This window comes from Pristis pectinata, chromosome 3, assembly GCF_009764475.1.
Source record: "Pristis pectinata isolate sPriPec2 chromosome 3, sPriPec2.1.pri, whole genome shotgun sequence".
NCBI lineage: Eukaryota > Metazoa > Chordata > Chondrichthyes > Rhinopristiformes > Pristidae > Pristis > Pristis pectinata.
In genome coordinates this window covers 127,800,625-127,818,005 of record NC_067407.1, presented here as the reverse complement: position 1 = coordinate 127,818,005, position 17,381 = coordinate 127,800,625, and the positions used below count along the sequence as shown (strand labels likewise).

Below are 17,381 nucleotides of genomic sequence, written 5' to 3'. Positions count from 1 at the left end.
ATTTCAGAATGGACATTTCCTAATGAAACAGGCTTGCTGAAATTTATCCAAAAGCAAATTGGCTGAAATTGACCAGATTTGCTTTTTTTTAAAAAAAGATTTTAAGAACATTTGGCCTAATTCAGCTTGAATTCTCAGTACCATAGAAAAAACAATGACACTTTTAGTTTCCTGTTTCTTCAGCCCAATGATCAAAAAAGTGGGTGCAATATTTATGCTTTATTTCAAGCCATATTAAGTTCCATGTGAGGAAGTGCAAACTTGGATCTGGGAATGCCAAACTGGAATATTTTCTTAATGCCATGTGACTTGGAGCTGCAGAGAAGCAAAGGGATTCAGGTGTCCATGTGTATAAATCCCTAAAAACCACTGCATTGGTAGAAAAATAAATGAAAAAGTCAATGGACTTTTGGTCTTTGTCTCAATGGGAACAATTCAAATAGGTGGAAGCAATATTTCAGTTCTATTAAACTTTGGTCTCACCCATTGTAAGAATGTAAGAAATAGGAAGCCATTCTGCCTATCATGTTTGTTCTGTCTTTCAAGAAGATCATGACTGTTTTTTTTACCTCAGCACCACTTATCTGTAGTAACTCCACATCCCTTGATTCCCTGGGAGAGTGAGTTGCATTTCAGGCAGTAAGTACTGGAAAGATATGTTGCTCTTGGGACACAGCTGCATTGATCAGAAGTTCATCATTTTAAGAGCTAAGTAATGAGGATAATTTACAGTCACCAGACTAATGTTTCTTCCTGATTAGAAGGCAGCCGGACAAACTAAATCCAGGTATTCAAAATTTTTTGGAAGGCAAGATCCAGAAGAAATACTGACTTTGCTAAGGGAATCAAGAGGACATAATTTTAAAATTGGAGCTTGGTCACTTTGGAGTAAAATCAGCAAGAATCTTTCTTTCCTCAACATCTGATGGAAATCTGAACATTGTTCCTGAAATGGCTGTGGAGGTTGCACCAAAGGCAGCTTCAAGACTGAGATCAATAGATGTGTGCTAGGTGAGGGACTCAAAGAGAGTTGGATCACAGAGAAGAGAACTGAGTTCAGGTATGGAAAAAGCAAGCTCCCAGTGAATGGCAGAAAGATGTGAATGGCCTTTCCCATTCCTATTTTCCTTTGTGCAAATGGTAAGGATGTTAAATTATGAAGTGTGCATGTTGAAACGAGATCCATATGTCTCCATCATGCTTTACATTGTCCCAGTTTTCAGGCCCAACAATCTGCTCTTCTCTGACAACATTAACAAGTTAGGATTTGGCAGTGTATTACACAAGAACAGAAAAAGATAGGAGCAGGAGTATGCCACCAGGCCACTCAAGCCTACCCCATCATTCATATGATCATGGCCTCAACTCCTTTTCTGTGCCAGTTCCCCGTAACCCTCAATTCCTCAATCCTTCAAATATTTATCTATTTTCAACTTAAATATTTCTAATGATCTAGTCTCCATCAATCTTTAGAGCAGAGAGTTCAAGAGATTCACTATCTTCTGAGAGAAGAATCATATTAAAGAATCATAACATAGAATCTCAGCATTACTATGCCAGAAAGAAGGCCACTGAGCTTACCAACTCTGTGCCTAGTAGTGCAATCCCATCTGTCCCATCCCTCTGTTCTTTTCCCCAAACTCTGCAAACTAGTTAATTGTGGTGTAACACAGTTTTTCTACTTCACACACCCATGTTACTCATTACCGCTAATCAGGCAAATGGAGGGGTGGAGGCGTAGTCTTCACAAGAAGGGCGGAAGGAAAATACTCTAGGCTGCTTCTGTGCTCCTCCCAGTGTCACTGGCTGACAGATAAGGATAAAGCGCCTTTCACCCGTTGTCTGAAGATGCAGTGGACAGCACCAGAGGTGCGTGGCAAAGAAAGAAATTGCTAGCAGAAATGTGAATGAAAGCACTGCTGAGCTCAAACAGATGCACTGCTATTTATTCCACTGAATTACATTCTAGAGTACATTTATTTTCCTTTAAAGGTTAATGTCACCCAGGAGGCCATATATTTCCAAAATCAGCAGCTATCAGCAGAAGATCTTCAGACTGTAAAATTACAGCAATAAGCTCGTCTATTCTTGGTTTACAAACTGAGCAATAAATAAGCTATTTTGAGCTTGTCATTAAAGTTTGAGCTGTCCCTGGCAGGTTATATTACACTGTTTATGAAATGTGCATGCTGCATGCCACACAGAGGCTGATATGGACTGATACTACTTTAAGTACTCTGCTATCATGAAGCTTCATACTGAATTTGGGGGAAGCTCAAAGCATCAGAGCAGAAATAGGCTATTTGGTCAAGATGAATGTATGGACATTTACAGAGAGACAGTTGATCTAGCCTAACTCCTTGCTTTTCTCTGCCCCTCAACTTCCATATCCCCTAATCCCTTAACAAACTATCAATCTCCAGTTTAAAATGAACAACTGACCAAACATGCGTTTGTTATTTGCAGACAAGAATCCAAATTCCTATCACTTCTGACTGTAGAATGAGTGGAATTGTTTTCCCCCATTAGATTGTTAGCAATTTGAAAAGTTCAAATAAAACACCCCGGTATGTCAGCCAATAGAGCTAAACTTCCAATAGAAAAGAAGGGGCCAATAAAGAAGGAATGGGAAGTAAGTGCAATGATAGTGATATAGCAAATGCAATATTATTAACAGAAAGTTATGCATAATTGTGCATATTACTGTTTAAAAATAACTATCATGTGAAATGTTTCTTTTAAACTACAGGTGCCAAAACTATATTAATCTGTTTCCATGATTAAGGCTCTCCTGCCTACCACTGGAAAGGTTTAGGCATAACTTTTTGCAACAAGCACAGCAGCTGTGAAAGATTTCCGTCCTTGTCTGTGACCCTCTCAGTTGGTCTGCTGTTTTTCTAGGCAGGTGCTTTCTGTCTTTGGAACTACCCCTGACCTCAATCACCTTATTTACTTGAGAGGAGGTGCTCTGTGTCAACCACAGTGCAGTGCAGGATAGGGGCCGTGAACTTCCCAGGAGGAAGCCCCAGCCTTTACATGCATTTTGATGACATAATGTGGGCACTCTAGTCATTCTGACTGAAGACTGTGGTTTGTGCAGTGACACACAGGCAACAAAATGATGGACAGTCTGTTATACCATATTCCAGAATTTAATTGGAGCACTGGGATTTCTCACTTGAGATAGACACATCTTGACAGAATGAGGAGCATTTAGCCAGTGAAAGCAATTTTTTCTTTAATAGTCTGCAAAATGCGCCAAATGTCTACAGAGCTTTTTTGCTTAAGAAGGTATTTTATCAAACCACGCAGAGTGTGCGTATCAAACGCCAGACAGTATTTCCGGCTATAGGTATTTTGTGGTCACCCAGTTCACAGCAGAGTTAAGTTCCAGACTTGAACTTCATCCTTATAGATTTACATTTTCTTCTCTTTTGTTTTTTTAACAAATAAATTCAGCTTTCACACTGGATTAATTCTACTTTATAAATGTCAGAAAATAAATTCCGTTTGATGAGCTGTAGCAGCAGCTGCAGCAAGATACAAATTATCACCCACTTCATGTGCAATAAGCAGGTTCTTTTTTTTCCCCTAAAGTATTCAATTACTGTAGTTTTAAGATGGCTTTTAAGATTGCTGTATTTCACCATGTTTCCAATCCTCCTCGCCAAGCCCAATATAAATTTGAAAAACCGTCCCTTTTTCACAATTTTCCAAAAACTATGCTCTGAAAGGAATGATTTGATCTTGATCTAGCTGGCACGAGTGCCAAGTTACAGATGTTCCTCATCCCCCCACCAGTGTTGGGTTGGAATGAAAAGATTTTCAGGATTCCCAGTGGCGGTGATCACTATCTAAGGATGCCTGATTCTGCCTTCTGTGGTTGACCAATGACGTTGTAAAGGCACATGATGTAGAATGGGTACTTGGACCAGGTTCTAGGGAAATGACCTGAACTGTCATCACTGGACAAGCTCAGTAGCTTCATATTTAAAATTAACATCAATTACCCTTTGTGAAGAGAACGCCAAACTTATACACCCTCTGCATGTGAAGTGTTTCTTAACGTCACTTCTGAAAGGGAGAGTGTTGAAGCTGCGCTCACCATGCTCCCGGCTAGTACCCAGCTAAGCAGACTTGTGCATGGTTAGTGCTTGGTTGGGAGACCACCTGTGATTACCAAGTGCAGCAGACTGGCTGCCTGGGGAAACAGATGATCTAAGCAACAACCTGAATTCATGCCTTAACAAGAATCTCAGTTACACGATACATGCTTTAAAAAAATTTACTCTTGAAAGGGACAGCTCCAATTTTGAGACCCTGCCCCCTAGTCCTTGACTCTTCACCTAACAGAAAGAGTGTTCCCTATGTACTCCAACAGCTTCCCTTCTTATCTTGAAAGTGGCAATCAACTTACCCCTAAATCTTCCACATACCATGGAAGACAACCCTAGTTTGATTAATTTTAGCCATCTATCATTCCCACAAATCTACATTGCATTCCCCATTTAGGTGTGGTTTCCAGAACCGTTCGCAGTACCCTGGTGGTCTCTCCAGGGTTTTGTGTAGCTGTACTTACCCCCTTGTTTTGTGTCCTGAATACAAAGGGCACCATTCTATTGGAATTTTAATTACTTTCTGTACCTCCCCATGACATTTTAATGATCTTTGTAGACTTATCTTATTCAAGTCTCGTTGAATTTCCTTCAAGTAACATGATGTGCTTAAAATTGTTAGGATCTTTGAGTAGTTATATTGGTGATTGTTAATTTCTATTTCTTCAATCACAGTGCTAGCTGTGACTATGTTATGAGGGAAGTAGAGTAAGGAGCAGGAGCAGAAGCAAACCTGGACAAGTTCTGTCCACGCGAACAAGATAGAGCCTTTCCTCAATATGTGACATTGTTCTCTCAGCTCCACCTAGCCACGCTTTCTATCCATTCTCACTGTTATCACTGGAATTTTCTTCCTTTCCACATCAGGTTATTATAGAATCATAGAAATGTAAAGCACAGAAACAGCTCACTTCATCCATGCCAACCGTGATGCCTACCTATGCTGATCCCATCTGCCAACATAAGGCCCATATCCCACTACTCCTTCCCTATTCAAGTACCTGTTCAAATATCTTGTAAGATGTTTAACAGTATCTGCTTCTGTTACCTTCTCTGGCAGCACATTCCAAGTATTCACCACCCTCTGCAAAAAACTTACCCTTCGGATCTCCTTTAAACTTCTCCCCTCTCGCCTTAAACCTATGCCCTCTAGGTCTAGATTCCACTGCCTGGTTGGAAGATTCTGATTATCTATCCTATCTATGCCTCTCATAATCTTGTAAACCTCTATAAGGTTACACCTCAGCCTCCAATGTCCCAGTGAGAATAAACTCAACCTATCCAATCTCTCCTTATAACTACAGCCCTCTGTTCCAGGCAACATCCTGGTGAATCTCTTCTGCACTCTTTTTATTGCTACAACATCCTTCCTGCAGTGTGGCGACCAGAACTGTACACAATACTCTTAAATGCAGTCTAACTAATGTTTTGTACAACTGCAACTCTATACTCAATGACTCAGCCCATGAAGGCAAGCATTCCAAATGCATTTTTCACTCCCCTATCCATCTGTGTCGCCACTTTCAGCGATGCATGGACTTGTATCCCAAGATCTCTCTGCACATTAATGCTCCTAAGGCTCCTGCCATTTACTCTATATATCTTAACAGAATTTGACCTGCCAAAGTGCATTACCTCACACTTGTCTGGATTAAGTTCCATCAGACAATGCTCCACCAAACTTTCCATCTATGTCCCAATGTATCATTAAACAATCTTCTTCGTCATCTATTACTGCACCAATTTTTGTGTAATCTGTAAATTTACTAATTATACTAATTTGACAAGAGAAATCGAGGCTCTGGTCAGGAAATAAAATCAAGTTTAGGCGGTCACGATCAAGTGAATTCCTTGATTAGTATAAGAAGTGTAGGAGTACACTTAAGAAGGAAATCAGGAGGGCAAAAAGGGGGCATCAGATGGATCTGGCAGGCAAGGTTAAGGAAAATCTCAAGAGATTCTAGGTTCTACCTTGTTGTGACCTTGCACCTTATTGCATTGCACTTTCTCTGTAGCTGTGACACTTTACTATGTACTGTTATTGTTTTTACCCGTACTACATCAATGCACTCTGTACTAACTCAATGTAACTGCACTGTGTAATGAATTGACCTGTACGATCAGTTTGTAAGGCAAGCTTTTCACTGTACTTCGGGACAAGTGACAATAGTAAACCAATACCAATACCAAGGGCACATTAAGAGTAAAAGGGTTACTAGGGAGAGAACAGGTTCCCTTAAAGATCAGCATGGCCATCTATGTGTGGAGCCACAGGAGGTGGGTAAAATTTTTAATGAATATTTAAATATTTTTCATTGTTTTTAACTGAGGAGATCATGGAAGTTAAGGAATTGAGACAAATCAGTTGTGATATCTTGGACCATATACAAATTACCAATAAGGAGGTATTGGTAGCCTTAAAGCACTGTTGGATAAGTCACCAGGGCACTCTTGGACTTTATAGGAAGCTAGGGAAGAAATTGTGGAGGCCTTTGGAGAAATATTTGCATCATCTTCAGCCACGGATGAAGTTCTTGTAGATTGGATGGTGGCTAATGTTGTCCTGTTTAAGAAAGGCAGCAAAGATACGCCAAGGGGAATTATGGGCAATGAGCCTGACATCAGTGGTGGATAAGTTACTGGAGGGGATTCTGAGGGACAGGATCTACCAGCATTTGGATAGACAAGGACTGGTTAGGGATAGTCAGCACAGCTTTGTGCAAGGGAAATTGTGTCTCACAAATCTGTTGGAGTTTTTTGAAGAGGTAACCAAGAGGATCAATGAGGGCTTTAGCAAGGCCTTTGAGAAGGTCCCACATGAAGGCAAGTCTGGAAGGTTAGATTGCATAGAATCTATGGAGAGCTAATTGAGTGGATACATAATTGGCTTGATCATAGGAAGCAGAGGGGGAAGGTGGAAGGTTGCTTTTCAAACTAGAGACCTGTGACTAGTGATATCCCACTAGTGCTGGGATCGGTGCTGGGTTAATTGTTGTTCGTCATTTATATGAATAACTTGGATGAAAATATACAAGCAAAGTTAGTGAGTTTGCAGATGACACTAAAATAAGTGGTATCTTAGACAGTAAAGAAAATTATCAAAAATTACAAGAGGATCTTGATAAGCTAGGTAAATGGGCCGAAGAATGGCAAATGGTATTCAATTCAGATAAGTGCAAGGTGCTGCATTTTGGGAAATCAAACCAGGGAATGACTGTTCACAGTGAATAGTAGGGCCCTGGGAATTGTTGTAAAACAAAGGGACCTCGGAGTACAAGTACATAGTTCCCTGAAGGTGGCATCACAGGCAGATAGAGTGGTGAAGTTTGGCATGCTGGCCTTCATCAGTCAGGGCATTGAGTATAGGAGTTGGGATGTTATGTTGCAGTTGTACAAAACTGGTGATACTGTACCTGGAATATTGTGCATGTTTTGGTTACCCTGTTATAGGAAAGATGTTATTAAGCTGGAAAGGGTGCAAAGAAGATTTATAAAAATGTTGCCTGGACTCAAGGGCCTGAGTTGTAGGGATAGGTTTGGCAGGCTAGGACTTTGTTCCTTGGAGCATAGGAGACTGAGGGGTGACCTTTCAGAAGTGCATGAAATCATTTGGGGCATAGATAGGGTGAATGCACACAGTTTTCCTTCCTCAGGAAAAGGGAATCAAAAACTAGAGGGCATAGGCTTATGGTGAGAGGGGAAAGATTTAAAAAGGGACTTGAAGGGCCACTTCTTCACACAGAGGACACTGCTTATACGAAATGAGCTGCTGGAGGAAGTGGTTCAGGCGGGTACAATAACAACATTTAAAAGACACTTGGACGGGTACAGGGATAGTAAAGGTTTAGAGGGATATGGGCCAAACGAGGCAAATGGGACTAGCTTAGATGGGTATCTTGGTCAACGTGAGTGAGTTGGGCCAAAGGGCCTGTTTCCATGTTGTGTTACTCTATGACTCTATAAACCCAACAAACTTATCCAAGTCATTCATATATTTTACAAACAACAAAGGTCTCAACACCAATCCCTGCAGTACACCATTTGTTACAGATTTCCAGTCAGAAAAATATCCATCCACCACTATCCTCTGCCTCTCATCACCCAACCAATTTTGAATACAGTTTACTAACAAGACTTGGATCCCCTGTGTCTTAACTTTCAAGACCAGCCTACCATGTGGGACCTTGTCAAAAGCCTTTCCAAAGTCCATGAAGACAACATCTAATGCTCTGCCTTCATCAATCTCCTGGGTTACTTTCTCAAAAAACTGAGTGAGACACGTTCCCCTGCACAGGAGCTGCAGCTTATTATGATAAAGCATCACGTGGAAAAGAACAGGCACTCACCGGTACATCCTCTCCCATCCAGTAGATCCTGAAAGCCTTGGTCACAGAGGCAGCGGAAGGACCCAGCTGTGTTTTCACAGAAACCATGACTGCCGCACAGTGCATCACTTGTGCATTCATCAACATCTGCAAATAAGATATTATAATGGTCAGTCTAGCCCCATTAAAAAAAACTTGGTCACAATGAGAAGCAGGATATTTTCAGGGTAAACAAAAGCATACAGCTACAATAGGTTGGAAAGTGTGACTTAGTGATTTGTTAGACCGAAGGTTCAAAATCCAAGTCAGAACTGGAATTAAATTTAACATTCAAAGACACTGTAAGTATTTTAATAACCACAGTAAATATAGAATACAGTATTGCATATTACAACACAGTACAGGCCCTTCGGCCCACAATGTTGTGCCAACATTTTATCCTGCTCTAAGATCTATCTAACCCTTCCATCCCACATAGCCCTCCATTTTTCTATCATTCATGTGCACCTCTATCAAGTTACCTCTCATCCTCCTTCTCTCCATAGAGAAAAGCCCTAGCTCGCTCAACCTATCCACATAAGACATGCTCTCCAATCCAGGCAGCATCCTGGTAAATTTCCTTGCACCCTCTCTAAAGCTTCTGCATCCTTCTTATAATGAGGCAAGCAGAACTGAACACAACACCCCAAATGTGGTCTAACCAGTTTTACAGAACTGCAACATTACCTGGTGGCTCTTGAACTCAATACCCCAACTAAAGAAGGCCAACACATCATACGCCTTCTTAACAACCCGATCAATCTGAGCAGCAACCTTGAAGGATCTATGGACATGGACCCCAAGATCCCTCTGTTCCTCCTCACTGCTAAAAGTCCTACCATAAACCTTGTATTCTCCCTTCAAATTTGATCTTCCAAAGTCTATCACTTCACACTTTTCTGGGTTGAACTCCATCTGCCACTTCTCAGCCCAGTTCTGCATGCTATCAATATCCTGTTGTAACCTACAGCAACCTTCTACACTATCCACAACACCAATAACCTTCATGTCATCTGCAAACTTACTAACCCACTCTTCCACATCCTCATCCAAGTCACTTATAAAAATCACAAAGAGTATTCTAACAAGAAATTTCCAGCAAATTAGGACTTCCCTTTTCCAGGTACCAGTTACAAATGAGTTTATATACTATATATAGCTTGCATCCATCCACAACAGCCATGCCTTCCCTGCACTTAGACCACAACACTTCATTCAATACAATGCAGTAATGTCAACAAGGAGGGCGTCCCACTAGATCCCGTTGTGAGTAATAAAGGGGCAATCCACATGGTGGAGGCTTCCAATTGTACTGAACTCTTCAGGTTGTTACACTTAAAAGCAAATGGTTTAAGTTGTGCCATTTGGCAGCAGTCCCATGGCAGGGGTTGCTTTCTGCAAAGTGTCTGGCACTGTCATTGCAACAAAGCTGCCACGTGGATGGATAATGAGTGAAAAGTAGCTGTGTGTATGAATGCATAAAGAAATTGCAGTAGGAAAGTGCCAAATGTGAGTTCCTTCATCACCAGCTCAGAAATCTGCACTTTCTCTTGAGGCATTTGCCATTCTGTCATTAGCGCCTGCTAATTGGTTAAGGTTGGACTAGCAGCTGTTTCTGGGGTCATGTCTAAAAAGCTCTAATTTAACAGTAAATGAAAATAAAAAAATGCAGATGCTGGAGATCTGAAATTAACAGAAAATGTTGGAAACACACAGCAGGTCAGTTAACATTTCAGTCGGAGACTCTTCATCAGTTCTGACAAAGAGTTTCTAACCGGAAGCAACTGTTTCTCTTTCCACAGATGCTGCCTGGCCTGCTCAGTGGTTCCAGCATTTTCTGTTTTCAGTTCTAATTCAACCTTGCTCCATAATACCACTGATGCATGATTGTTTTAAAATCTACTATAAGGATTGTCCTCCAGTTGTACTAGGCTGGAAAATATCCCCAGTCATATACACTAAATGCGTTACATAGTCCCATTTTACTCTATATTCTAATTGCCCTTTGCCTCTGAAAACTGGAATAACTAAAAACTGGAATGATTCCTCAGCCCATGTTGTCCTCTACTTCCAAAATGTATTCCTTTGAAGACTAAGATATCTAGGCAAATATTGTACCCATGGACATGCCTAAAAACTCACTACAGTATCCCTTCAATTAAACAACCTGTTTACAACACTGCTTACAAAACCAGCTGCAATAAGGAGCAAGGTTACACAGCACAACAGAGGCACTGGGTGCTTGCCTGCCCCCATATCTGCTGAATAATGGAGCATTAGAAGATGAAATAAAAAGGGAAATAGGAAACAATAAAAATCCTTAATTGATAAGACCATTTAGCAAATATCAGTAAAACTTAGCAGCCTTTAAGGTGCAAAAAAATCTACCATCAAACAGTGGTGGGCCGAAGGGCCTGTTTTGTGCTGTATGGTTCTAAAAATTGACAATGAGCCACATAAGTAGATATTAGGTAAATGACTAAACACATGGTCAAAGACGATGATCTTCAGAAGCATTTGTAAGGAAGAGAGAGAAGTAGACATAGATTTAGGGAGTGAATTCCAGAGTTGAGGGCCTTGGCATCTGAAACATGACCAGCACATGTATTTGGGGATAAGCTGAAGTCCAGAATTAGTGGAATGCAGAGATTGACAGGGACAGAGGAGGTACAGAAACAGGAAGACAACTTGAAAACAAGAATGAGAACTTGAATAACACAGGAGCCAATGTAGGTCAGCAACAAATGTAACATAGGTAAATGGAAGTTGAAATATGTTAGGACACAGTGCAACAGAGTTTGAATATCCTCAAATTTACAGTGAAGAGAATCAGAGAAGCCACTGGTTGTACATGGAATGATGGAACCTATGGTCAACAAAGGCTATGAGGTTTTTAACAACAAAGGAGCTGAGGTCAAGTAATGCTGTGAAGGTAGAAATAGGTTTAGGAAAATAAAATCCTTAAGCACAAAACACATAAGCAGTGCAAGATCTGGTTTACTTCAGGAATGAAATTATGTCATTTTGTAAATGGCACTTTAACTCTGACTGATGTGATTTATTGCTTGTGGTAATGCTTTCACACATCATCATTCATTTTGTTGTGAAGTGGTTCCAGCTTTCTAGGGAAACTAAAAGGGTCAGGATAAGATCAGACTGACCTCCAGACTTTGAACATGCAACCCAAAAACATCTGCTGACTTCTCAACCCAACCTGCAAGTCTCGAAGCAGTGGAGATTGGTAACTCACTGCATGGGAAATCACACTGATCACACAAAGGGTAGGGACATATAAAAGTATAACTTTACATCTAGCACTCCAAAAGCACCGGGTCAAACAAGGCAAAATTCAAAAAAAAAGGCAATGATTAATCATTGGGTTAGCAATATGAGCCAAATCACTGGGAGAATTACCCACTCCTGTTCTCACTTGGATATTAGAACACATAACATATGCTGGTGTTACTGTGCAGTTTCAATGGGATTCCAGCCAGACTGTCACAAATGATGCACATCTAACAAGACATTGAGACCTCCACCTACCCACTCAGGGACAAGATCCCATGGGCACTATTAGAGACAGACCAGGGGATTTCTCCCTGGTCAATCTCAAATAACAATATCGGGAGTACAGGAAGGAGATAGAGAGCTTAGTGACATGGTGTCATGACAACAACTTTTCCCTCAACATCAGCAAAACGAAAGAGATGGTCATTGACTTCAGGAAGGGGGTCAGTGCACATGCTCCTGTCTGTATCAATGGTGCTGAGAGCTCACCAGCGCCTCCACTTCCTCAGCAGGCTTAAGAAATTTGGCATGTCCCCTTTGACACTCACCAATTTTTTCGATGCACTATAGAAAGCATCCTATCTGGATGCATCACGGCTTGGTATAGCAAGTGCTCTGCCCGGGACTGCAAGAAACTGCATAGAGTTGTGGCCACAGCTCAGTCCATCATGGTAACCAGCCTCCTCTCCATGGACTCTATCTATACTTCTCGCTGCCTCGGTACAGCAGCCAGCATAATCAAAGACCCCATCCACCCTGGACATTTTTTCTTCTCCCTACTCCCATCGGGCAGAAGATACAAAAGCCTGAAAGCATGTACCACCAGGCTCAAGGACAACTTCTATCCTGCTTTTATAAGACTATTGAATGGTTCCCTAGTATGATATCATGTGCCAAAGGGCCTGTACTGTGCTGTAATGTTCTATGTTCTATAATAAGGTGGACTCTTGACCTCACAATCTACCTCGTTATGACCTTGCACCGTTTTGTCTACCTGCACTGCACTTTCTTGGTAGCTGTGACATTTTATTCTGCATTCTGTATTGTTTTTCCTTGTACCACCACAATGCACTGTGTAATGAACTGATCTGTATGAACGGTATGCAAGACAAGTTTTTCACTGTACCTCGGTACAAGTGACAATAATAAACCAAATCCAATTCCAATATGTCAGCTGCTACCTCATCATTATTTTACTGCTATTTGCAGGTGGTTATTGTGTCGTGATTTGTAGCAGTTAGCGTAACACTATTACAGCGCCAGCGACCCGGGTTCAATTCCCGCCGCTGCCTGTAAGACGTTTGTACGTTCTCCCCGTGTCTGCATGGGTTTCCTCCAAGTGCTCCGGTTTCCTCCCACATTCCAAAGACGTACAGGTTAGGAAGTTGTGGGCATGCTACTTTGGCGCCAGAAACGTGGCAACACTTGTGGGCTGCCCCCCAAAAACTCTATGCAAAAGATGTATTTCACTGTGTGTTTCGATGTACATGTGACTAATAAAGAAATCTTATCTTATCCTACATTAGAAAGACAACTATAGGAGGGTCTTCACTGCCTTAGGACTTTCAAGAGGTCGTGAACAGTGCTGTAGAAATTCAACTGTACCTTTCCATAACCTTTACCGGATAATTGATTTCAAGGACTGCATAGAGCGAACATTCAAACATGCATTCAGCTGCTGTTTCTTTTATGCATTGATGCTGCAATCTTCAGATGCACCAATATATATCACAAGATGATGCCATTTTATGTGGTGAACGAGAGTCAGAGAATCAAATACACTTTTGGCCCACCATTCCCATATTAACCAATTAGTATCCATAATCCCATTTACTAGCATATCTGCACCTTACCTTTCTATGTTTTGGCGATTCAAGTGCACATCTAAAACATTGTGAGATTTTCCGCCTCCATCACCTCCTTAGGCATTCCAGTATTTTATCCACACAATAACTGTAGCCATCTAATTTGGTCCAAATTCTGAGTTTGCTTGCTACAGTAAAAAGCTACAGAATTCAAGCTCTTAGCCTTTTCCTTCCTGACAAGTTACATTAAATTTTCATGATTTATAAACAAGCTTGCAAGGTGAACTAAACTGGCTGGGGAGATACAAAAAGGTCTCCCAAACTTTTCAATGAGTCAAAAGGGAAAGAGAGAAAAAAATACAAGGACAGAAAGTCTAATGGGGACAACTCAGGTTTTTTGAATGAACAAGTTGCCAAATTTAAGAACACGACCTGGAAACAGTACCAGGGACTTCAACAATCAGTAATAAGGGAAAATAAGAGTGAGCAAATGGATGCATAATCCAATAGAATTTAAATTTATTGCTGCTGAAAAAATAAAAGGGATTAAGCTCAAAAAGTTAAAATACTCCAAGCTATAGAAGATGAGATAACTTTTGTCTGATTTGATAAAGTTCCATAGAGCTAATAAAAATTCCTGAGTTTGAAGTGTCACCCAGAAACCAGTGTGGAATGAGCCATTCCCACCCTGTTAGTTTATGGATTGGATGAATAACCATCAATGAAAATCCCACCAACGCCCGCTGACCATTCCTCTGATGTTAAAATGACCACTGCCATGTATAAACATCATAAGGTTGAAATTCCTTCTCTGATACTTTTTCCAAAAGAAGTTAGCATGACTGTACTGTAGCCAACTAAAATGATCAGAAGGAGCCTTCCTGCTATGTTTTTCTTCTGAAAGGAACCTAATGACTTTTTCTATAGCTTCAACAATGATCTCAACTCCCATGATGGAAGGAATGTTATACAAGGATGCTCAAAAACAGTACAAACATTTTCTGCATGCAAAGTCCACCACTGACTTATAAAATACAAGCACACTTGATCCTGGGCCCAAACTCAACATTAATTCAAATTGACCCAATTTGACCAGTTCCTAAGAAACTATTAATGTACTTCAGATGCAGTTGTAGCAAAACTGCAATCATGTCCTGGACAGGATGGGGCCTATGCATTTGGTGCTCCCTGAGGCAGGTGGGGTGGTGGGGAAATCATGTGCACAAGGATGCATCTTCTGAAATTGCAGACACATAAAGCTTTATACTCCTGTACTGTGATTTTGGGGGGGTGCCAGATGAGGGAATTTCCCTTATTCTGTAATGAACTGCTCTAGAATCCCCAACAGCACATTGACTGGCGACTGTCAATGTTGACTGACTCTTTGTTACAGTTTTGGTACGGGATTGGAAGCAACTTCCCTTTCTGTTATATCACAAAGCTCTACTTCAGTGACATCATAAGCTTCTACCCTAGTGACATCATTAATGGAGGCTCTCTGCCTATTAATGATATGTTACAAAGAAAGATGGGAATTCAGCTTGAGTACTATGCAAACGAGGAAACAGATTTCATTAGCTCAGTTAAATCCTAAAATGTTTGTTCTATTTTATTCAGAAACTGGGGTAATGTTATTGAATAGATTGCCTTAGACTAACGAATGTAACAGTAGACACAACACCTGAACCCTCCCAAATGCTCTTCTGACTGATTTGGACTGAACTAACCTAGGGTGGCAAGATGGAATGATGCTTTCCATCTCCGGGTGGCTCCTCAGGGTCAAAAAATGACCTTCTATCACCCAAAAGATAATAAATTTGGCAAGGATTTCTGGAAATATATCAAAAAAAAGGTACTTTGATTGAGATCTTTAAAGATTTATAAAACGAATTGATAGGAAACATAGAAAGAAACTTTTTTTTGCTTTGAGGAAAACAAGAATAAGGAATCATAACTGTAAAATAACAGCGAGGCCAATCAGCTTCAAAGGTAGGAAACGTCATCAACTAAAATGTGGTTGAAATGTAGAAATCTTTCTCACAAAAACCTGTAGTTCAAAGCATAGTCAATATTTAGAATCATAGGAGGAGGCCATTTTACCTACTGTGCCTGTGCTAGCCAAAAATGGTTCTATTTAGGTTAATCCCATTCCTCAAGCTGTTAATCCACAGCCATGCAGGTTACAAATCTTTAAGTGCTCTTTATATAAGTTTTAAATGCGGTGAACCTTTCTGCCTCTACTACCCTATCAAGCAATAAGTCCCAGGTCTTTGGGGGAAAAAAATCTCACCTCCCTCCTAATCCTAACAATTAATTTAAATCTATATCCCCTGGTCATCGGCCTCTCTACTAAGAGAAGTAGGTCCATCTTATTCACCCTGTTTAGGCCTTTCATAAGTTTGAACGCCTTTCCGACATTACACATCAGTGTCCTTTGTTCTAAAGTAAGCATCCTTAACCTAGACTGTCTCTCTTCAAAGCTTTACTTCACCAGTTCTGGCTAACATCCTCATAAATCTCCTCTGCAGCCTCTCCAGTCCTAATGATCAGAGTTCAACTATAGATCAGCCATGATCTCAATCAATGATGGCTGAATCTTGAGAGTTTGCACAGCCTATTCCAATTCCTACATCAGCATGGCAGAGTCAAGGTGGTCAGATGTTGACAGCAGACAGCTTTCACCTGCAGAGATGCATGCACACCAACCAGAGCAGTGGGCTGAGTGGGACATCACCATACTATTGGTTGGCTTCACAGCTATTTTAAGGGGACTTTATTGCTGTAACACCAGTTGAGAAAGAGCCAGCATGTTCAGGGTGGAAGGAGTAGCCAGTAACAAAGAGGAGAGAGATCATGGGTTGGAGGAAGAAGAGAAGGAATAAAGTGAGTACTGTGATGAATTTTGCCACAAAACTACTGCCACATTATATTAACGGGCATCTGGATCAGCAAAGACACAAAAACCATGCTTGAGTTCAAGCCAGGGCAGATCATGAACTCTTAATTAAGCCAATTTAAGCCGCTTTCATGCTGGTGTTTGTTTAGGTTGGGTGCCAGGAGACCGCTGTCTGTGAGCCAGCTCCTAACATTTACATTGCTAAATGTTGTTCCCTCAGGAAACCAGATTTAATAGCACAAGTGCCAGTTACAGGCTTATGGATCCCAGGCTCCCAGATTGATCTAAAAATCGCTGGTACAAAGGCAAGATTTAGACAGTCAGATGAAGGTTGTGGCATTCTCCCAGTTATGGGATGGATTTCACCATCATCAAGGGTAGGCTAGTGCCATAGGGATGGAGCAGCACCAGGTTGACATTTGGTATCACAATAATGGAGATACAGGGAAAGCCCAAGGATGTTACCAGAGTAATGGTGCAGAGGTGGGAATAAGGTTAATACCCTGTAAGACTAACAGCTGCACACGTGCTGTTAAATGGGGAAATCCACTATTCGTAGTCATGGATAGCCTGTACTCTGCAGTGTGCTTCCTTTGCTGCAATCTGTATAGGATCGACGATGACATGAACTTCAATCTCATCCATATTCTCGCTAATGAAAAAAGTAAAAAATATTGTCATGTGACTCAGGGAACTTGATTTAAATTGGCTGCCACTTTTCCCACATTAAAATACTGCCTACATTTTAAGTACACCTCATTGGCTGGGGTAAAGAACTTTGGAACATTCCAAGTTGTGGCATTACATATGCAAATCTTTACTAGTCCTCACATATGAGAAATGATCATGATGAAAGGCACAGCATGGTAGGGAAAGGGGTTTTGGAAGTGCGCAAACAACCTTCTTCAGGAAA

The 17,381-nt window shown here is 41.0% G+C and overlaps 1 protein-coding gene across 3 annotated transcripts in view; it reads right to left on the bottom strand.

Annotated features, from left to right (window-relative positions):
- Nucleotides 1-17,381, bottom strand: part of ltbp1 (latent transforming growth factor beta binding protein 1) — a 399,304-nt gene that overhangs the window by 70,772 nt on the left and 311,151 nt on the right. For all 3 annotated transcript variants that reach the window (XM_052011302.1, XM_052011303.1, XM_052011304.1), the window contains one exon: nt 8,462-8,587. In XM_052011302.1, coding sequence (XP_051867262.1) covers nt 8,462-8,587 — 126 coding nt within the window. The remainder of the gene's footprint in view (nt 1-8,461; nt 8,588-17,381) is intronic.